Below are 23,621 nucleotides of genomic sequence, written 5' to 3'. Positions count from 1 at the left end.
ACAGTGGATCTCAGAAAACACATTTTGAGTAAATTAAATCTCAGAGACTACGTTTGGTTTGTGAATGATCTGACATTGTCTGTGCTTTAGCGCCCTTCTCCCCTCACCACCCTCCTCATTGTGTAGCAGTAACAACCTCCTGACTTTCCCAGAATGCCCTGAGGACTCCTCGGTGGAGGCGGAGTCTGAGGACGACATAACGGCATCGCACACCTCGCTGGAGAGGTCCGCCCCTCACCGTGGTAACACCATGGTGCACGTGTGCTGGCACAGGAACACCAGTGTGTCCTTGGTGGACTTTAGCGTAGCTGTGGAGGTACCGGCTAAACCTCAGACCTGCCTCTCCCCTCCTGCTTCACCGTTTTCTTTCTCTGTGTCTCGCTGTATCTTAATTCACTTTGATTATCTCTCAGCGGGAACAGTATCCTCCTGCGCTGCACTCCATCATCGAACCATTTCTTACTTAAAGACATAGTTAAGGAACTGAAATGAGGCTCATTCTTTTCAGTTTATTTGTCAAAATGTGCACGGCACAAACAAAAACGGGGACCCACTTTTTAAAAACAGCGCTACTTATGGACAAACACTTCACATGGTACCTTTAAACTAATCTGCTCCTGAAAACTGAAAATGATGGGCCTTGTGAATTTTGCATATATCAGATAAATGTTTACCGTAAGTCACTGTAAGTTGTTGTAAGCTGTTTATTTGCTCTACTTGCAGCCTCGGCGAGGATACTGTTCCCCCCCTCCCTCTCTTGGCTAACAGTAGCCTGTGTGACGTCCTTATCTAAACTCAAAACTGTGGCTTTCCTGTGTGCTTCTGTCCTTTTTCTCCTCTCCCTTGGCACTTGAAGTCTCTGATCGTCTATAAATAGAGAGAGAGAGCAGTACGTAGATGTGCTAAACGTCCTCATCTCACACCAACAGAACGGATCCTGTTTTGCCCTGATCTAGTTCTGCTCTTCCTCTGTAGTTGTAACCACGTCCTCTTCACAGCTTTGCCTGGACACACTGTCGTCGGCCTCCGTGTTTATCCCTGCCACTGCATGCCTGTGTTTCACCGACTCAGTCTCTGTGTTTCTGTCCTTCCCTCCCTGTCTTGTTTTTTTCTCTCTCTGTCTCTCTCTCTCTCTTTTCCCCATGCGTCTGTGCGTTCCTCCGTGGTAGAGGACCCTAGTCCAGTCAGTGAGAATAAGGCCCCCCTGGTGGGGCCATCCAGTGGCCAGGGACCAGTGCCTCTGTCTGTTATCTGCTGGTACCGTGTTCAGAGCCTCTCCTTTAGTGAATCCTGCAGGAGTCTAGAGGTAAAGGAGCCAGGCAGACAGGAGAGGCCCCGTGTATCTGTTTACTTGAATTCATCATAAGACAAAAAGGTCTAAAGTGCTTTGCAGAAAAGAAAACCAGATAGAATAGAAGTTGCAGATCAGTGACAATTGGTTTGACAGAAACTTGTAATTCAAGATCCAAAATGAAATTCACGATAGAAGCACTGCTATCATTAAACATACTGTAACAGAAGTACATAGTACTAACTTTATCTTTTAGAAGATAAATACATTACAAATGCTTAGCAACAGTAGATTTACAGTTTATTTGGAAGTATAAAATAAGCACAGAAGTTAAACGGAGGCTGGCAATATTCTATATTCACGTTATTGTCCGAAAATGCCATGAAATGACCAAAACCAACAATGAGCCTCATGCAAGAACATTTTTGTATTCTTATCTTAACTTATCTTAAAGTTTGTGACCCGGCAGCCTTGTTGAGATCAGTTGAGGAAATACCAAGCACCGCCCATCAGCGGTGTAAAAGCAAACTTTCTCATTTTACAGCTAAACAGTACACTACAAGATGTTTATGAAAACATTTGAGGTGAGAAATAGGCATTACAGTAACATAATATTGATTCATATTTAATCAGCGCTGCCTAGTTTGACCATTTGATCGGAGTTCACGAGTGATTGACAGCTGCCTCCGTTGAATGAACAGCCAATAGGAACGCGCTCTCTCTGAAATGACCTGTGATTGGTCAAAACCTGAAAACAGCCATGAGGAGGTGCAGAAGTCTAGTTATCTCTCAGAACACTTGAATTACAATATGCTGAAAGGTTATTATGGAATTTGTGCCCAATGATGCCAAAAACATTCTGCTTACGGCAGGTTTAATGTGTTTTTAGTGAGATCTATGGCACAGAGGAATAAGCTTTATGAGGCTTTGGAGGATCAGTTCACTGTTGGTTTTGGGCTTTTTATGGCTATTTGTTAACAATAAGAAAAAATTTAGAATATCACCAGACATATCCTTTATTTTATGAATCCTTCTTCCACATTTTTAGTCAAAAATCTAACTACTAGTGTTATTATAATGTGTATGGATTGATAAAGTTTTAGATGTAAAACGTGTTCCTTTTTGTCTTTGTAGAATCAGCTGTCTGGAAACTTACTGAGGAAGTTTAAGAACAGCAACGGCTGGCAGAAGCTCTGGGTGGTCTTCACCAACTTCAGCCTGTTTTTCTACAAGTCTCACCAGGTGATGAACATTCAACTCTCCACTCTGTTTGTCCAGTGAACACATCGCAGCCTCTCCCACGTCCGTTCCCCTCCTCACTCTGTTGTGTTTACCCTCCGCTGGGCTCGAGGGCGTCACATCTCTGTGCAGAATGTCAAATCTTCGTGTTATGATGGAGGTTTGCAGGCGTTGCAGTTTTTTTTTTTTAAATCTCACTTCTTCCCCTAGAAAAAAATTGTCGGCTGTTTAAATTTTCGAAACCAAGTTTGATTTTCAATCAAAAGAGAGCTATAAGAGCTGTAAACAAAACTACTTATCGAAAACAAATGACTTCACTGTTTATTAAATGACTTAGTAGATTTTAAAAGAAGGAGAAATTACTACCTGAAAGTATTCAGAAGTTGTTTAAAATATGAGAAAGTCAGTGTGACGTTAGAGAAATATGCAGTTCAGGACTGATTTTTATTTTTGTTAAAGGAGATGGATAGCAGTTGTAATAAGGAACTGAGCCTGTGTAGCACTTTGTAAGTTTAAAAATTGTTTTTAAGAAATATTTAATAAGCAAATATAAAAATGTATCATCAGTATGACATAGTATGTAGGGTAATAGGGTTAGTGTAAAATGTTACTTTTTGACATCAAACAGTTGTGTTTTGTAAAAAGTTTCGGTGCAAAAAGTTGTAGCTTCAGCTGGCACCTTTTCAATCAGTAGAAAATCTTAATGTTATGTCCAGTGGTGGAAAGTAACTAAGTACATTTACTCAAGAAGTGTGCTTAAGCACAAATTTGAGGTACTTGTACTTAATTATCTTAATTTTATACTTATATTCCACTACAATTCTGAGACAAACATTGTACTTTTTACCACATTCATCAGACCGCTGTCGTTGCTGTTCACTTTACAGAATTAGATTTTACAAGTTTATAAAATACATTGCAATTTATTAGATTAAACCAGTGGTTCCCAACCTTCTGGCTTGTGATCCCTTTAACAATAAAGCAGAGTCTAGTTGTAGTCATGTTTCCTCACTGTGTCTGTGAGTTGTCAGCAGTTCCACCAAAGAGACATTTCCCCTCTGAACTTCTCAAATGGTTTCATTTAAATAACTGTTCAAGGCTCAAAGAGGTAAAACTACCCAATACTAACAAAACAGCAAAGATTTGAGGAGATTCCAAAAACATGAATACAGATTTGTGTTGCAAAACATGTATTTTTCTTTCCTCTCTCATTAATGAGCTCTTGACCGCTCAGATGTATCTTGTGACCTTCTGAGGGAACCTTGACCCCTAGGTTGGGTACCACTGAACTAAACTAGCTAACTGTTAACAAAGTAGTTAAAACTAGCTTCACTTTGACCACCTACAACCGTAAAACGCCGCTTGCATATTAAAGGATCAGTATTAATCTAATAATGTCATATATGAAAATATATCGGACGCGGGGAAAATTTCAAGAATGAGTACTTTCACTTTTGATACCTACTTATTTAAAGGGATAGTTCTGCTGTTTTTGAAGTGGGGTTGTATGAGGTACTTATCCATAGTCAGTGTGTTACCTAGAGTAGATGTCAGCACGCCCCCAGCTTGGAGAAGGGGCCAGCAGCAAAACGTATTTTAGCCACTTAAAAGAAAGGCCCACCAAAAAAGAATCTATATCAGTTTAAGTGTAGGCTATATTTAGAATATTCTCACTGTTTTACCTTGCCTTCAGACATCCTTTTTAGACGGGGAACTGAAGCCGTTGTATCCATCTATGCTCTTGCCAAAGCCACCAGACTCCATTGAAAAAAATACTGTAATTTCACCTTGCAGAACACGAGGGTTGCTGGTCTGCCGCCGCCTCGATCGGTTAGTTTGCTTGTGTTATTGTGTGACTGGTGAATCCGAACTAACTAAAGCCACACAATAACACAAACAAGATAACCGATCGAGGCAGCGGTAGACCAGCAACTCCCGTGTTCTGCGAGATAGAATTACTGTTTTTGTCAATGGAGTCTGGTTGCTTTGGCGAGATAACGGCTTCAGTACCCCGTCAGAAACATAGACTGTATTACTGTCTCATGGCAAGATAAACCGGCAAAAATATTCTAAATATAGCGTACACTTAGACATTGATTTATTTAGGAGAACCTTTCTTTTAGGTGGTTAAAATACATTTGGCTGCTGCCCCCTTCCACAGCAGTACATTGTTTTGCTTCCATGTGGTAACTCCTGTCTGCTTCTCCAAACTGGGGGCGTGCTGACCCATCATCTACTGTAGGTAATACACTGACTATGGATAAGTACTTCATACAACCCCACTTCAAAACACCCAAACTATCCCTTTAAATAAAGGATCCTTCAACCACCGCTGGCTATGTTGCTCATGGTTTTCTGCTGTACTGTTTTGTTGGGAGCAATTATCATTTTTTAAATGAACTGTTTTGTTTTTCTTTTATTCCAAATTGTTGATGCAATCATTAACAGACCAATTTAAATTTGTATTATTTTCCTCAGGATGATTATCCACTGGCCAGCCTTCCTCTGCTGGGTTACTCAGTCACCATCCCCTCAGAGTCTGAAAACATCCACAAGGACTACGTCTTCAAACTGCATTTCAAGTCCCACGTCTACTATTTCCGATCGGAGAGCGAATACACTTTTGAGAGGTACCGAGTTTAATCATCCAGATGATAAATATATTTTCAGTTTTGTTGAGTCCTGGTTGTCTGATTAAAAAAGTCTTTCTCTGCCTACAGGTGGATGGAGGTCATCCGCAGCGCCACAGTCCCCTCCAGCGGCGCTCGCATCCTGAACAGCAAAGAGTCCCACCCTCACTGAGTTTGTGTCCACACGCCATCTCCTTCAGGACAAGACTCTTTGCTTTTCTTTTCTACACATTTCTGGGACATTTGTACATGTGTCCATGCACATTTGGTGCTTTTTAATGCTTTAATGGTGACATGTCCGCTGGTTTAGACTGCATCAGAGACTGCATTTTTTGGCATTTTTACTCTCAACTCTGAAACCTCTTTTTAAGGATGTCATTTTATACTGTTTTCTAATGGTCTGAACCACTTCCTATCTTTCTGGTTTTACATTTTGTCATTGGTTGTTCTTACAGTAGGAACATATTGGTATAGATATTCAGCATTATTTCTTAGATGGTTAAACTGTCACTGCATTGTCATAACGATTTTGTCTACTTTTTCATCTTATTGAAAACTGCTGCTTTGAAAATGTCCTGCAACTTCAGTGCCAAACTGGTTTATATATCAATGTCCTGGACTTTTTAATGCTATTTTGTTACATTGGGGAGTGTCTCCTTAGACTGTATACCATGACATTTTAAATCATATTAAAACAGGCCACCCTTTAAAGGTCGATGCTCTGTTCACACCTGGCCCAGCACAATGTGTTCTTGTTTTAAAACAATTATGAAAATATGAAATTATTTTGTTGTATTATTGACATAACCCTAGGATGGATCACAATGTGGCCAGGGGTAGCTGCCAGATTAATGCCATTTCAAGTAAAGTAAATATTCTATTCGCTGATATTTGTTGTATGAATACGTCTCAGACTGTTTTGCTTTTTTTTGGCTTTTTTTTTTTACTAACTAAAGTTCCCCTTCAGCTCTGTGAGAAAATGTGAGATTTGTTCATAATCATTGTATTATGAAGGTGAGTGTTATTGAAAGCTTTAAAGATTACGTGTGAAACAAAATAGAAACTTTCAGTTCCAAGCGCCGTTGCCCTCGCTGAACTAGGCTGCCTCCTGTATACAGATACCAGATCTTTTTATGGGTCTACATGAATGGAAATAATATGCATTTGAACAGGGTTTTGCAGTTAAGCAAATGAAATGGAAAACCTCAGTTCTGCTTAGAACTGCAACGTTTTGCTTTTTCTTCAGACAACAGAGAGCTCTTTGGAAATGAAAGCAATAAAAAAAAAAAACTTATTCAAACTTAGATTTGTGTTACTTGTGTTTTTGTCAACGCTCAAGAGGCTGGAGTGATGTTTCATGTACAGCAAGGCAGCTCTTCGGTGTGCTTACAGCTTTGACCTACAGATGGCATCATTGATCTTTTGGTTCAGTCAAGCCATAACCACAGTGTCTTTATATTTGTGTCTAGTCATACAGGCAATAGAGAGCAAAGCCCTGTTTTGTTCTGAACAGTGAGTGTACTCTAATAATTTATGCATTCATAAATTCTTCTAAATCTGCATTTAGCTCTTCATGACAGCAGGAGACCAGCGCCTGTACCAGCACTGTTTTACCAGCATGCTAAAACAGTCATATTACCCTCAATTTGAAGACAAAAATGTGAGAAATATTCAGAATTTGTCAACAAAGAAGGAAAGTAACATAGAAAAAATGTGTATTAGGGGTGTTGTGATATTTAAAAATGAAATACTGATATCCTGTTAATAATCCACATATGATAGTATTGTGTAAATAATCCAGCAGACTCTTAAATAATTTTATATTTACAGCTATGGTTACAGACTCTCTCCACCTTGCTACGCTTGTATTTTTAATGCAATTCATTTGACAAAAAAGAGACAAAACACATTATAAACAAACTTAAATATGAACTTGAGTCTTGACTGATAGCATTATTTAGTTTTTTCAAATTTTCTATAGATATTGTGATAATATCATTGTCGTTAATTCTTTTGGCCCCGATAATCGTGAAGTGAAAATCTGATATTGTGACAGCCCTAATGTGTATGAAATGAAGCAAAGCAATTTGGATATTCTGTTTTAGGCACCACGTCTGCTCACTAAATTAATCTGTAGAGATCTGAGTGTGTGGCGATTAAAAAAGTACCTCTTTTCCTCACTATACTAAAAAACGCACTTAAAATCTTATGACATAATAACCACTAAAATCTAGGGCTGTCAAAGTTAATACGATAATAACGCATTAATGCAAAATTTGTTTTAACGCCACTAATTTCTTTAACGCATGAATGCAACATGCAATTTTTAGATTGTAGCGGGCTCAGCTTTAAAGCTAGAGTGAAGAAATGCAAATGAATCCATTGGTACCAACCATGTCATACTAGCTTGTTGTGAAGGAGGTTAAATGACGCTCCAAAATTACACTACTCTTTGGTGAGGAAAAACTGGCATGGCCATTTTCAAAGGGGTCTCTTGACCTCTGACCTCAAGATATGTGAATGAAAATGGTTCTATGGGTACCCACGAGTCTCCCCTTTACAGACATGCCCACTTTATGATAATCACATGCAGTTTGGGGCAAGTCATAGTCAAGTCAGCACACTGACACACTGACAGCTGTTGTTGCCTGTTGGGCTGCAGTTTGCCATGTTATGATTTGAGCATATTTTTTTGCTTAATGCAGTACCTGTGAGGGGTTTCTGGACAATATTTGTCATTGTTTTGTGTTGTTAATTGATTTCCAGTAATAAATATATACATGCATTTGCATAGAGCAGCATATTTGTCCATCCCCATGTTGATAAAAGTATTAAATACTTGACAAATCTCCCTTTAAGGTACATTTTGAAAAGATAAAAATGTGATTAATTTGCAATTGATCACAATTAACTATGGACAATCATGCGATTAATCGCGATGCAATATTTTAATCGATTGACAGCCCTGATAAAAACTCAATAAAGTTGTTTTAACCAAAATATTTCCCCTCCAATATCAGAAAGTGCCCTATATAAGTGTCCTATATAGCATCAAAGCTCAGTTTTGGATCGAAATCACAACTTTGACGTTACATGCAAATAAAAGAAGGCTTAATAGTGAGTCTAATATGATATCTTGTTGTAATACAAAGTCAGTGAACCAGCTTGAAACTCGATATTACGATACGATACAATACAACGTTATTGTCAGTTTGCACTTAAATTCATTTTGCATCCATAGGCAGCTCAGTTTGAGAAAAAGTACACATACAACAGACATACTGTTACCATAGACAGACAAACAGACAAGTAAGACAACCACATCAGACAAAAAACAAAACACATCACAATTATTCATACATAACCCATTACAAAATTACCATCTGTCCTCTGGATTTAAATGTATTTAGCAGCACATTCATTAATTATTAACCCACTTTTTTTAACATAGAGCTGAACAGCTCTCTGTGTCTGCTGATATTTAGCTAACATCAAATCATAAAAGGTTTAATGTTGGATAAATACAAAGTCCTGTTAATATTTATGGTAAAATAAGGTGTTGCTTGTTCTGTTTTTGTATGTTTTTGTATTTTGACATAATATGCTATGGTCCAACCACAAATTAATCATATTTACATCTATACTCTGTGAATAGTATTAACTTGAACCTAGGTCCTGTGTTGTGTGTTGGTTTGTGTCTTGAATATTGTTGTGTTTTGTTGCTGTTGCTTTTGACGTTGTGGTCATTGTTGGTAAAGATTGTAATGTGATTATGTACTGAGATGTAGCCTAACAGTTCAAAGTGATTAAAGTGGACTCCAGGAAGAATAGCTGGGCTAATGGAGATCCGAATAAAAGATAAAGATAAAGATTTTATCTGGTTATTCTATGAAAATGTGCTCTAGTATGAGTTCAAAACATTTTTTTTTCAAATGCCAGAAGGCACAAAGGTAGTGACACTCCAGAAAACATGCCCTCCAGAGTTGTGATTATTGTGGTGATGATATGAAAACAGTGGTTCAGTCACTCAGACTGTTAAAGTGGCTGCAGTCCAAAGTCCAAACACACACACACACACACACACACACACACACACACACTCAGCCAGCAGTGGGCAGGCCTTTAAACCGGTAAGGGGCGGAGTGCTCCGAGGAGACAACCAGATTATACACCTCCTGTCTGTCGCTGGATTGCCAATGAAACACTCCTCAAGAGGATACTTTATTATGACAACAACAGACCCGATGGAAGAAGGCAGCGCGCCGGAATAAACGCAGCACGAGCTGACTTTCCAAAGTGAAAGTATGAGACCGAGAGAGGTGGGAGTGAATCAGCAGCAGCCAAACCACCACCACAACATGACCCAGCTTCAAACTCAAAGTGCTGCTCTCTGGCGTTTGGTGATGATTTCCTTCTAAAACCTCGCTTCGTTTTAAATTGTGGATTGAACAGGTCATTGATGCAAAGCGGTGCGTAACGATGGCGACTCCAGCAGCGCATCCGGAGACCAGGAGGTTTACGCGAGGTCTGGGCAAACCTGGCACCGCGGCGGAGCTCAGGCAAAGTGTGTCTGAGGTGGTGAGGACGTCCGTGCTAGTTGTGAGTACACACCTTAACTCCTCTTCTCCTCTTCTACCATGCCATCACATCGGTCGGTCTGTTTAAACCAGGGGTGCCTAAACTTTTTCCCTTTTAGGGCCAACACTGGAACTTAAAGGTCCCATATTGTAAAAATTGAGATGTTCATGTCTTTTACATTATAAAGCAGGTTTAAGTGCTATATAAATACTGTTAAACTATCAAAACGCTCAATATATGGAGAAATACACACAGCCCGTATTCAGAAATTGTGCGTTTGAAACAAGCCTTTAGGATTTCTGTCCATTTGTGATGTCACAAATATACAATATTTAAACTATTACACGGTTTTAAACGTAGAGATTCTAAATGTGTCCCAGTTAATTTACTGTTACAGTGTATGTGAATGTCATCAGCTGACAGGAAGTACCCAAGCTGCTGCCTAGCAACGCAATTCTGTTCCAATTTCGACGCAATTCCTCGAAATGCGCTAAAACGGAGCGCTTCAGACAGAGGGTAAAAACATGTATATTCAGGCCGACAGTATGAGGAAAATAAAGTTGTTTTTTTTAACATTACAGCATGTAAACATGTTCTAGTAGAAACACAAAATACTAGTATGAACCTGAAAATGAGCAAGATATGGGACCTTTAATGGTGGGCCACGGGCCAAAAGCATACACCTATTGTATTGTATTGTATTGTATTGTATTGTTAAGATGCAAAATGGTAGTAGGATCCCAAGTTCCCCAAATAGAATATTATTTAAACTTTTACATATTTAAAGGGACTGTTTGTATGAATCAGAAATGCTTGTTAACAGCGACACCTGTGGCCGTTAAGTCAACGGAAGTCAGCGTCGGGCTCGCTCTAAATAGACATGAACGAGCATCACTCAAAACAGTGAGGCGACACACGTCAGCTAAAACCACAATATCACTTTATATTTCACCTGCTTGGCAGTAATGTTAGCTGACCAGACGAAGGTCTCTCCATGAATCAATGCTGATCCTAGTGTTGGCTTTGAGGCTGAAGCAGGAAGAGAAACGTTATCGCCTCCGACCGCAGCCGGAGAGAGACACTGGCACCCGGTCGGAGACGGTAACGTTTCTCCTCCTGCTTCAGCCCCGCTGCAGGAAGAGAAACATTACCGTCTCCGACCGGGTGCCGGTGATAACGTTTCTCGCTGCAGAGCCCCGTCACTTCACAAGACACGGAAAACCTCTGTTGGTCTGGAGGAGCTGCAGCAGTTATCTCTGCATAAACGTCCACTGTACATTCACTAGATACTTTCAGAGCTAAACTTACTCTTCTGCAGTGTGGAGTGAGCGCGCATGCACATCTAGAGGTGGAGCGAGAACGTGTGCGTGAAGGCAAGCAGGCAGCGGAGCAGAGACTTCAGCCGCACGCGAGCGAGCGCGCATGTGTCCCGACCCGGTACATTTATATGCTTAAAAAAGTTACAAACAGTCCCCTTAACTCCTTAAAACCTACTGTACCTGCTGCATACAAGTGGGCTCATTTCCAGTCAATCTATGCAATTCCAAGACTGTTTATGGACCCCAGCAGAAATATTCAAAAACACAATTTTTTAGAATATGCGAAAATAACACATTTATACTGCATGCAATAAAAAAACTGCATGTTTCTGCCCCAAACTGCATGGGATTATCATATAGTAGGCATGTCTGTAAAAGGGAGACTCGTGGGTACCCTTAGAACCCATTTTCCCATATATTGAGGTCAGAGGTCAAGCGACCCCTGTGAAAATTGCCGATGCCGTTTTTTCCTCGCCAAAATTTAGTCTAACTTTGGAGCGTTATTTAGCCTCCTTCCTGACAAGTATGACATGGTTGGTTTCAATGGATTCCTTAGGTTCTAGTTTAATATGATACCTGTGTAGCTCTAAAACTGAGCCTCCAAAAGAGAGTAAAGTCAGTCACAATCGCCAGCTATCCCGCAGGTCTTTTAATTAAAAAAAATAAATTTGCTAGAAACATCTGGCGGGCCAAATCAAACCTTATGGCGGGCCAACTTTGGCCCGCGGGCCCCACTTTGGGCAGCCCTGGTTTAAACCTTTGTGGAAAGTCATCTGCTTTTATGCACATTTTCAGCAAAAAGTCAGCTGACTTTGGATCAGCTGGTCTGGGAACACATGTGGGCTTCCTGGGTGAAAAGTGCAGGTCATATTATGGTGTGTGTTTGACCCTGACCTACAAATGTGTGAAAGAGACTGACTTGGAGTGAATGAATGAGGGTGTCTGTCTGGGAAAGAGACATATATAGGCCTCAAGAAAGGTGGACTTCTGTATATAGCACAATGTAAAAAAAAAAGCCCTTACAACTATCTTTTGCTTGCAGTTCATACATGGTCAAGTGAGTGTTGATATATGGCCACAAAGTTCTTGAAGTCCAGCTGACTTTGGATCAGCTGGGTGGGAGCACATGTGGGCTTCCTGGATGAAAAGTGCAGGTCATATTATGGCATGTGTCACCCTGACCTACAAATGTGTGAAAGAGACTGATTTGGAGTGAATGAATGAGGGTGTCTGTCTGTGAAAGACGCATGTATAGGCCTCAAGAAAGGTGGACTTTTGCATATAGCACAATGTAAAATACAACTATCTTTTGCTTGCAGTTCATACATGGTCAAGTGAGTGTTGATATATGGCCACAAAGTTCTTGAAGTCCAGCTGTTTTTGGATCAGCTGGGTGGGAGCACATTTTGGGCTTTCTGAATGAAAAACTACAGGTCATATTACGGAGTGGCCTTGACCTACAAATGTGTAAAAAAGAAGGGGAGGGAGAGGTTGATTTGACGTGAGATTTTGTAAAAATTTGAGGTGGCTATTGCACCATACAACTATCTCTCTTGCTTGCAATTTATAGCACATTAACTTCACTTTGTGAGCTTTGTTGAAATGCCAAAATGTTGGTGAAAACGTCACTTTCAAGCATTTGTTCCATTTATTCTAAGTGGGCTTATTTCCTGGAAAGTCTGCAACGAATCAGTGCCTGATCAAGGTGTTTTGTACTTGGTGTCAATGAGAGCATCAGTTTCATTGCGATGACATAATACCCTCCTCACAAGGGAAAGCATGTGGCTTCAATTTCATGCTTCAGACACATATAAAGTGTCCAGTGAAAGTGACATAATGCTGAATTTGACCGTCCACTTTGGAACATCTGGGCGACGAGGACCTGCAGTATACCTCCTTGGTATCAGTTTTTCACAGAGCTCAGGAAGAAAAAGGAGTCGGCCCTTTTGTTGCGTCTGAGTGTGTTGGGTGTTTGGTGCTCCGGCTGATTGTTCCAGCTTTCCTGGAAGACGTTGCTAGGTAACCGAAACGGACACCGTCCAGGCTCTCTGTCAGGGAAATGGAATCCTGAGTCAGGATCCCAGACATCCAACCACACCTTCGTATTATTTATTCATTCTTACTCTGGTGCACTGCCAGAGACGCCTGAGGGAGGAGAGCACAAATGGAGACAAGAATGCGTGTTGGGAAATCAACATGTTTAAGGAGGACTGAACTAAGTTGTGGAAACTCTGCGGTGGACTTTTGTTTTTGTCTTAGTATCAGCAGGAATCCAGCAGTTTATTTGTTGGTAAACTAATGTGCAGATATGTGCAGGGGTGGGTTAAGAAACGTTTAAACTGGGGGGGAGGGGTCACATTTGTAAATTCATCATTTAAAACCCTGGTTCTTGGCTATAGTAAAATGTACATTAACAGTCAAAATCGACACAGACATGTCAACGTAGGAGGGGTGCTACGTCAGAGAAGTCACTTTGCATCTCTTTGTAGTTTTTTTTCTCTCTTTGTGGTCACTTTGCATCTCTTTACAGTTGTTTTGTGTCTCTTTATAGCTGATTTGTGTCTCTGTGGTCACTTTACATCTCTTTGTAGTTGTTTTTTTGTCTCTCTTTGGTCACTTTTTGTCTCTTTGTAGTTGTTTTGCGTCTCTTTGTAGTTGATTTGTGTTTCTTTGTGGTTCCCGTGCATTGCTTTGTAGTTGTTTTGTGTCTCTTTGTGGTCACTTTGCGTCTCTTCGTAGTTGTTTTGCGTCTCTTTTTAGTATTGCATCTCTTAGTAGTGGTTTAGCATCTCTTTGTAGTTGATTTGTGTCTCTTTGTGGTCACTTTGTGTCTATTTGTGATCACTTTTTTTGCATCTCTTTGTAGTTTTCTGTCTCTAAGTAGTTGTTTTGAGTCTCGTTGTAGTTGATTTGTGTCTCGTTGTGGTCACTTTGTGTGTCTTTGTAGTTGTGTTGTGTCTCTTTGTGGTCTCTCATAACAAGGTAGGATGTAAATAGTTGAATAAGTAGTTAAAATAAACAATATTGAAGGCAAACAGTGGGCTAAACTTACTAAAAAAAAAACAGATTGTGCCTTTATGTCAGCTATTTTGTTTGATTGGTTACTTAAGGTATCAGTCAGTGTCACCTGTGGTGATTGGTTGTAGGTCAGGAAGAGGGTGGGAGAAAGAAACAAAAAAACACAGAAAAAGACCGAAGAGACCAACAGACAGAAGAGAGCGAAGGAAAAAGAGAGTTAAAGTTAGGTCGAGTAAATGGAGGAAAATAGTAGCAGTAGGTTAAGACACTAACACGCACTTTTCTCTATTTAATCTTGATTAATTAGCCTGAACGTTAGTGTGTTTGTGTGTTTGCATAAGCTTGAATTCTGTGAGTACCTGAAATTGCATAGCAGTTAGCTATTATTAGTTTATTTGAATATTGCATCAGAGATTTCCTGTTATTTTTAGGAACTTTATATACAATTCACTGTTTGTATTATTTATTTATTTATTTATTTTTAACAATCAGACATACTTAATAGGCTTCTTTTTTTTGACAAATTCAGTGTTTTATTCTCCCTGACTCATAGCCATTATTGTTTTAGCTCTTTGGTTGTTTTAACGGCCTACTTTTGTAATACAGGACGAGGCTGCTTAGCAGAGAGGAGAGGGTCTGTGAATATAACTTGTGTTCAGGTCTTCACCGTGCGCTGATCCTGTTTATATCTTAAATAATAATCCAAACTTAAAATAACAATTTAATTTAGTTTTCTTCATAAAAATGAATGAAATGTTGAGATATAGGCAAACTGTATATTTAAAGAACTTATCTTACACCCCTTAAAATCAAGAAGGCCCCGCAACCCTCCTTAAGCTTTGGCGACCCCTAATGGGGGTCGGGACCCCCAGGTTGGGAACCAGTGATGTAGAGTGTTGGGGTGCTTCTGACTGTTGTAGTGGGGAGGGCCCGTGTCACCGCTGGCCATGCCTCCAGCCCCGCCTCTGGACATGTGAGCTGTAGATGTGAACGTATGGCTCTGTTGTTGAGTGTTTGCTGAAGCTTCTCAGTGGGACAAGAATGTGACCGTACACGAGACGGCTGTCCACGCAACTTGTAATTAATTCCTCCATGAAACATGTAAATACCTCAGCAGGAATAGAGGGATCTGTTCCAGGGATATAAAGAGGGGATTGTAGCTGTTAGGCCTATCACCCATTCTGATTGTTGTTTCAGCTTGAAACACACATTTTTCCCAGATACATGTAATTTAGATTATAACATACAGTATAGTACATGCATGCCTACTGGTCACACAGCAATTTCTCAACTCTGTTTTGGAGTCAAGTGCACTGAGCTGCTCTCTTCCTCTCACAACAATTTGTGCGTTTCCGTGAAAGCGCACACTGGCCAGAGCCTCTTTGTTTATTGTTGGAGTGGAGAGCAGAGAGACTTGTAATAGGCCAGAGCTCTCAGCTGAGCCATCCCTCTGTTTCTCCACACTTTAGGCCTGCTGAGAACACTATTAGCTCCATGATGGCTGTCATCAACTTTGAATTTGTTGTGCTGGTGGTGCGCTTCGATACAACTCAGTACGCTGCCTTTCCAACTTTAGTTTGCGTGGAATTAAAACCAAAATAATTTTGTGTGTACAGAGTTCTGTTGTGAGTTTTGTCTGCAGGACTCAACATCATGTAAATGCCATTTTATGTATCGGCTGATGGGTATATAACAAATCAATGGTGGTTGGAAAAGTTATGTTAGTGTATACAGTGTATGAAACAGCTGGGGGACAGTTGTATAATTGGAATCAATAGTCCTAACTGCCTGCCACCTAATGATGATATACTCAGATCCTCAGTGTTCCTGCTATGTGTCTGAGGGAGCTGTACACCAGATGGGTGTCATTATGTAGGAGGGATGCCATTAGCCGCCCATGTCCAGTACACACGCAAGTGACTCACTGTGAAACAATAAGGGAAAGTGGAGGTCTCACATGAACTGCAGAAAAGAACATTAAATTATTAAAGACATGGACAACTTTCAACAAAGCACACAAGTTGCTGCTAAACCTCGCTGTTAAGCATTAAAGCTTGAGGAAAAAGTCCCTTTTGCAAGCTAAATTGCTTCGATCAGTTTGTGGACTGCATAAGCACAGAGAAAATCTGAATATTGTTCTTTACTAATTTGTATACGCAAGATCCTGCAAGTATCCTGCATGCATATAATCAGCCCCATAGCGAGGCAAAGTCACGCCCCTTCCGATGGACCCCATGGTCACTTCTTCCTGCATCATGTGACAGGCTATATTTTCTAACCTGTGTTTGCTCAAAGTCAAACATTGCCAGTAATGAGCTCCTGCTGCAATGCAGAGAAGATGCAGTTTGTGCGGCCGGTGATCTCACATTTGGTGAGGTCACTGCACAGACTGTGGCCTCTCCTTCAGCTTCACATGATAAAATACAATACTTTCCTCAGCCCTCTTGATCTAATCGGCGACGCTTGCACACCTTTGCTTTATTTGACCTTTTCAAGGTTTTGTAAATTTTCCAAGATGTGTATCCCAGGATTACCTTGAGTGGGTGTGTACTCTAACTTCTAGTTTTGACAGAACATGTTCGTTCTTTGATCTGTTTGCAGATTTAAAGTCAAGTTCTGTCATGTAGTGAAGCCGGATTTGTTACTCATGCCACGCACCAAATATGTGCTTAGTGGATTGATCCTGCAAGAAAAGAAAACAACTTCTCTGCTTTTCTTGTGCGTTGGGAGCAGACGCTGGTGGCTGTCACATATGCAGCCATTCAGAAGATTACTGGGCTGTCAGTGTTGTGTGAGGTTTACACAGCTTGACCTCTGTCTGTCTGTCTGTCACTGTAAGGCCTGCTGGTATCAGACTAAAAGGGTGCATAAACTGTCTCTGTTACTGCGATGGTAAATGGCACTGTACAAGAACAAACCCAGGGGGGGGGTAGAGATAGGATGGCAAATGAGTTCTCTAAATGGGTCAATAATACATGAGGCTGCTCTAGTAACCAATGCTCCCATTAAGAGACTCACTCTCGCTCTCTCCTATGCAAAAAGCCCAAAACGTTGATACCAAGTGGTACAAAATTCTAACTTTCCAACACCTCAGTAAGTCTTCAATATGTATAAACCGTGAAGTTCTGCACTGTCTCACAGTTCAAAACATTAATAATAAAGTCATGATGATGTTACGTAATAACCAACAAGAGTTTGTCAAACTTTGGAATGGAAACATTTAAACTCCACAAGACCCAGATATAAGCAGTGACGCATGGCTTGCGGCGCAAACGCTTCAAGGAAAGCGAGACTCCTCAAACTTACTATAAAATTTGTCTGCTTGGGTTTGGGCATGACTTTTGGCAGTTGTGGTTATAATGTAAACCAGATTTGCCAGTCACGGCTCTTGCAGTCGGAGTGGGAAGCTTGAGAGAATTCCTCAACTGAGCAAATGAAGGTCGAGATAATATAGAGCACTTTGTCAAAAACTGAAAGGATTTCCTTCATCCAGCCTTGACTGCCCCTGGTTAATCCACATCAAGTACTGCAGTAGCAAAGCCAACTCAAATGATCCAGTGGCCAGACAGACAGAATTTGTTCCAGTGCAAATGAAAACAAATGATTAAATATCACGGACATGAATTGCACTTGGCTTATCTCCCTGGGACAGCTGATTTTACAAACCCCTTGTTGTGCCAGAATGTATTTTTACCACATGCCAAAAATAAGTGTTGAATATGAATTTTGAGCCAAAACCGAATCACACGATTTGGTTTGTGGTCACATCACAAGATTATTTAACAATTTCCTGGCTCAGCGTGGGAAATGACTAACTACTATTTCCCATCAAAAAATCAGTGGACTGTGTAATCTGCAATCCATTGATTTTTGGTTCAGTCGTTGCACAAAAGCATCCATGTCTGTGTGCCGATTTCATGGTTGTTACATAATTGTCTCGTTTTATATTGGCATTTCCGTCACACAGATGCAGCTATGGCAACAGAACATCAGAGTATATTTGATTTCTTTTCTCAAAACAGAAGAAAGCTCATTTTTACGACAGAGTATTAGGGCCACATTGAGGAAAATTACAACTTCTTTTCTCGTAAAGTTCTGACTTTATTCTCATAATATTACAACTTTGTTTCTCGTAAAGTTAGGATTTTATTCTCGTAATATTACAACTTTTTTTTCTCGTAAAGTTCTGACTTTATTCTCATAATATTACAACTTTGTTTCTCGTAAAGTTAGGATTTTATTCTCGTAATATTACAACTTTTTTTTCTCGTAAAGTTCTGACTTTATTCTCGTAATATTACAACTTTTTTTCTCGTAAAGCTATGACTTTATTCTCGTAATATAACGACTTTTTTTTCTTTAAATAGTATGACTTAATTCTCATTAAATTACGACTTTTTTCTCGTAATATTATGACTTTATTCTCGAAATCTCTGATTTATTTTTTTCCCCAATGTGGCCCTAATACTCCGTCGTACATTGCCACTTCCAAAATCTTTCCGTCCTGCCTGCCTGAACAGGAAGTGCCCATGACTTCCTGTCCTTCATCTTCTTGTGGGAGAGGCAGAGGCCTGTCTTTTACTAGATAGAGCAGGCTTCCTGTGGCTGTATTTGGGCTGACCAGAAGTTTTAGGCAGGGCTCGCTGTTAAACCGCCCACTCCGTCTGTCTGAGTGTTCTGCCTGATAGAGCACGGCTGTTTTGGAGGAGGTTTCCATAACAGAGAGGCAGCCTGCAGAACGGCCTGGCCAGTGGGTGTTTTCCTAGTTAGCAAGTGCATGGCACTCTGGGACTTGTTTTACACTCGCCTCCTGAGAACATATACATTCATCTAATCCAACAGTACTCATAATTCATAAGTAAAAGCTTGTTGCTGAGGTGAGGTTTGTTTTGAAGGCTGGAATGCTACCTCTCTCTCTCTCTCTCTGACAGTTTGTTTAGTTTTTGCGCTCTCCTATCCATCCAAATGGAGAATAGTGTGGAATAATAGAGCTGCTGGGTGGTCGACGATATGGAAGCCTTTAACGCTGCTTGGTAACAGTCTAAATCCCTCCATACATTTACAACGCATCAATCTGAATCAAACTTCTTTTCACATTCTGCTATGGAACCATGACTGCAGCACATTATCGTCAACAGCTTAGCAGTCAAGTGGAGTATTGCTTGGCCTCCGTCCTTGAGGCCATTAAGGTTGCTATTTTTGAGTCAGCAGGACGCTCACCTAAGTGCAGCTCTGGAGGACGTACTGTACTGAGTCACAACTCCTTCTGCTTTCTTTTTCCTCCATGATCATTATGTAGTTAATCCAGTTTGCCTTCCTCTGTAAACTGATAACTCTGGCATCATCGTCTGTGATCTGATAAAGAGCTAGATTGGAATGAGTGGAATAGAAATTGCAGTTTAGTTGTTGCACAAAGGACTGCAACTTATATCTTGAGCATATCTTTATGAGGAATGTAAAATCCAGCTGAGTCTTGTTTAGCCTCTGTGGCTCTAGGTTAGAGTGGCTCGACACTAGTTTTTAATGTCCGATACCGATCCGATAACGTTTTAGTTACTTTGCAGATTCAGGTTATTAATACAAAATATAATTAACTAATACATGTTTATGTATTATTATAGATTAAACTACCCAGCAGTATATAAAGTCATTAAAATGACCTCCACATTTACCAACATTTAAGTGATGAACACATTAATGCATCAATAATCAAATACAATAATATAGTATTTATTATTCTGCATAAGGAGTACTTTTGGTACTTTAAGTATATGTTGATGCTAATACTTATAATGTACTTTTTTTTGCTAATGTACTTTTACCTGAGTAGCCTAATATTTTGAATACAGAACTTTTACTTGTAGCTAATATTTTAATTACACTGTATTATTACTACTTTTACTTAGGTAGAGATCTGAGTTTTTCTTCCATCTCTGTATGTTAATATTAGTTCATTGAAATATTAAAAGACAATTTTCAGATACAGTTAATTCAGTGTAGTGCATGCACTGCTTGCCTCTCTATCATCTGCTGCTGTCTCTCTCTCTCTTCTCTCTAACGCTTTATTTAATTTTAGAGCAACACCTTAACTTAATATTATGCAACGTGAGGTTTGTAAAATAAAATAAAACGGCAGCTACAATCATGAAGAAGACAAAACGCTCTCAGTTTTCCTCTCGTCTTCCCGCTGTAAGTCACTCAGCGCTGACCGTCAGGCACACAGTTGGTTTAGGGACCAGCTTTTACGTTGTCAGTCAGTTCTGTAACGAACACTATCGCACATTCACACACATTAGGTTTTCTGACGAGGCTACACTCAAAACATTCTGAGCTTTAGCCCGGCAAAATGACCTGGCAACACTGACATAGAAGAGTGTATGTGCCGGACTGAGCCTCGGCACAGATGCCGACATAGAAGAGTGTGTGTGACGGAAATGGATCGGATCGGATTGTAAGCAGCACTCTCTCACTCTGTTCATTTAAATTGTCAAATTGCAATGAAAATATATTGTCCCTAAAATCTATGAATAATCGTGATAAATTATTTGGATCTCAATATTGATCAAAATAATCGTGGCTATCATTTTGGCCATAATCGTGCAGTTCTAGGTCAAAGTTCAATTTGATTGAATTTTGGGCCGCTAAACCTGGCGGACACCCAGAGCAGTGTGCGTCGCTGTTGTTCATGCATCCACTTTGCATTGGAAATAATGGCTTTGCTCTGCTGCACTTGCTCTTTATGTGTGAACGACCTGTTAGTCTTGTTTATAGCGGTTGAGTAGGTGATATCAAATGCATAACCTTAACATCAGCATACAGATATCTTTATTTTGAGAACAACCTTTAAAACCTAGACACAGATTATTATAATGACTAACCCCCCTCTTCATCGGAGCATTGAGAGGGAGTGCACGGCCTACATGGCAGAGTCCCCATTAGCTCCAAGCTGCTTTTAAAAATTGTCACATGAATGGCGCCATTACAAACAGGTCTTTTACACGGCCCAGCCCACACACGAGCAAGTGAATGAGAGAAACATATCAAGTGTAGGAGGATACTGCTCTGCCTGCCACCACTGATTCATTAATTTTGCGAGAGGCCAGCCAGAGCATTAGCCAACGGGTGAAACTGGTCAAGCCTAAAGCTCCAAAGGCAAAATCATTGCTCTGCACACGTGCAACGCGCACCTGCAGATTAAGCTCATGGGGTTAAGCCTTGAAAAGCCTTACAGCACTCCTGACTGCAGACTGAACAACACGTCGATGTCGGCTGATGGAGAAATGTCTAGAAAGAGCAGACTAATGACTAGCACATTTCCTTTAAAGTCTCGTGTGTTCTCTGTGAGGTGCATTTACTCTCCGAGCCTCCTCGAGTTGTCTATAAAAGTAATGTTTCCCTCCCATCCCTCACTGCAACTGACCATTAACTTGTAATTGTGGGAACACGGCTGTTACCATGACAGAAGAGATTGGAGGGTACGCTGTATGCTAACACTCTTAACCTTGTCATTATTTTTTCCATACCAATTGATGGCATTCTCTCCATTTTTGAATCACCGCCATTGCATTTGCCCTCTCTTCTGAGTGGAGGTTCACTTTATTTGACGTATGTGGAGTTGACTTAATTCTTTAATGTATGCTACACTCCAGAAATTTGAACCTTTTGAACTTTGATAACCTTGATAACTTCTGGTTTTATGAAATTGTGTTATTTTTAGCAACGCCAGCATGTTCTAGGGACAACAATGTCAGTATGTCCAGCATATCCACATTAGAATATGGCTAATTATAATGAAATACTTCCTACTTGTGTTCTTGTTACACCTGTTTCTTTTGTATCTCTCACTCTTCTGTGTTACTGATGCGATTCCTGGGATTTAGTGTCAAGCAAAGCAGCACATTCTCAGTAGGTTAATCTGCTTTGCACGCATATCTCTCCCTCTGGCCTCCCTTGACATTGCCTCGTTGTGGTCGCTGACCTCCCATTCACACTCGCTACGCGGATCACGGCAGGATCAGCGGCTCTCGGATGTGTTGTAACACAGAGGGATGGATTAGCATACAATTAGCCAACACAAAAGCTAGTTTCCGGTACTGAGATTTAGAGCTAAAAGCTATATGAAGTGTGACAATTGAAAAGAAAATACTGGCGTGTTTTAATATATACAATTCAAGTATCACTTGAGGCAGAGCAGATGCAAATATGAAGCTACGTTCAGACTGCAGGCAAATGTGGCCCAAATCTGATGTTTCTTGATGTGACTCAGATCTTGATTTTTTTTTTTTGTTATGTTATTATGTGGTCCTAAATCAGATACAGCTCTGACTTTTTTGCAATACGACCTCGGTCTGAACAGTCATATATGAATTCATGTGACTTTTACGTCATTCTAGATAGACATTCGTCACAATTCTGCGCTGTGAAGCCATTCACGTCACGATCCCACCACTCCTGGCTCTGACTCTTCATCCACCTCCGTACAGACGTAGCAGCCTTTGCTCCACACAAAGCCATGCTCTCTTTCTCCTCATCCTAGTCATCATCTGCTCACAAATTCGCTGGCTTCCACTGCACATCAACTTATAAATGAAACCGTAAACGCTAGAGCTGACCCGAATACTTCGAAGCTTCGACCATTGCCGTGGTAATCAACCTCCAAATCAGTATTCGAATGCTACGTTGTTTTTGTTTTTAAAATATATGTATGTAATAGTGAAGTATGAATCCCAAAATAGCCCATGAAATAAGGAATAATCCCACAACATTATTCATATTCCATCCATCCATCCATCCATCCATTATCTGTAACTCACCTATTCAGGGTCACGGGGGGTAGGTGGAGCCAATCCCAGCTGACATTGGGCGAAGGTACACCCTGGACAGGTCGCCAGGATATCACAGGTCAGCCTGCGAAGCTTCGAATACCTTCCAATATTTCTCACCAAAGCTTCGAAGCCCAAAACATGGTATTCCGGACAGCCTTAGTAAACTGACTTCAGTGGCATCCACGTTTACTTCCGTACATCAGCGTGCTGCGTGTGACGTCTTTGTTATTGTTGTTTTGCACATGCAGGTCACTTCAGGACTTCACACTGGAATCTGATATTGGCCACATTTTAAAAAGATAATGTGAACAGCCAAACAAAAAAGCAATAAATTCAAATTGAGCACTAAGGCTTGCGGTGTGAACGTAGCGTCAGATGTGTTTGGAAGTGATTGTGTAGTATTTATTTGTTCTGTGTGGAGGATGGAGGGCTGCTGTGAAGTGTTTGGGAAACTACTTGAAATTCCTGCTCCGTGCTGCTGTCTGACTGCTATCAGACTGCAGAGATGAAAGTGAAAGTTGCCACTGAAGTTGTTATCGTTCAGCTGGGATTTCCCTGAGAGTTTAGGGCACTTATTTGAATTCACCCAAAGCACCAAAGCAGAGGCAGGTAAATGAATCATTACCTCACTATAAAGCGAGGAATTTCTATACGTACGTATGTGTGTGTGTGTGTGTGTGTATGTGTGTGTGTGTGTTTGTTTCCTTCCCATATCTCGAGA

General features: G+C 40.5%; 2 protein-coding genes across 6 annotated transcripts in view; both read left to right on the top strand.

Annotated features, from left to right (window-relative positions):
* The window catches only part of LOC119500323 (FERM, ARHGEF and pleckstrin domain-containing protein 1-like), a 67,557-nt gene extending 61,093 nt beyond the window's left edge, over positions 1–6,464 (top strand). Inside the window, exons 24-28 of one of the 4 annotated variants that reach the window (XM_037790004.1) lie at positions 153–242; positions 1,170–1,306; positions 2,426–2,533; positions 5,009–5,160; positions 5,251–6,464. In XM_037790004.1, the coding sequence (XP_037645932.1) occupies positions 153–242; positions 1,170–1,306; positions 2,426–2,533; positions 5,009–5,160; positions 5,251–5,332 (569 nt within the window). In that variant the 3' untranslated portion in view covers positions 5,333–6,464. Of the gene's footprint in view, positions 1–90; positions 317–1,169; positions 1,307–2,425; positions 2,534–5,008; positions 5,161–5,250 lie in introns of those variants that run through there. The other 3 variants (XM_037790006.1, XM_037790005.1, XM_037790007.1) reach the window with 3 other exon arrangements.
* A 2,842-nt stretch (positions 6,465–9,306) lies between these two features.
* zmp:0000001200 (dedicator of cytokinesis protein 9) overlaps positions 9,307–23,621 on the top strand; it is a 111,050-nt gene continuing 96,735 nt past the window's right edge. Inside the window, exons 1-2 of one of the 2 annotated variants that reach the window (XM_037789447.1) lie at positions 9,307–9,479; positions 9,613–9,759. In XM_037789447.1, coding sequence (XP_037645375.1) covers positions 9,465–9,479; positions 9,613–9,759 — 162 coding nt within the window. In that variant the 5' untranslated portion in view covers positions 9,307–9,464. The remainder of the gene's footprint in view (positions 9,480–9,612; positions 9,760–23,621) is intronic. The other variant, XM_037789444.1, reaches the window with a different exon arrangement.

The sequence above is a fragment of the Sebastes umbrosus genome, chromosome 13 (genome assembly GCF_015220745.1).
Source record: "Sebastes umbrosus isolate fSebUmb1 chromosome 13, fSebUmb1.pri, whole genome shotgun sequence".
NCBI lineage: Eukaryota > Metazoa > Chordata > Actinopteri > Perciformes > Sebastidae > Sebastes > Sebastes umbrosus.
This window is presented reverse-complemented; position numbering and strand designations above follow the sequence as displayed.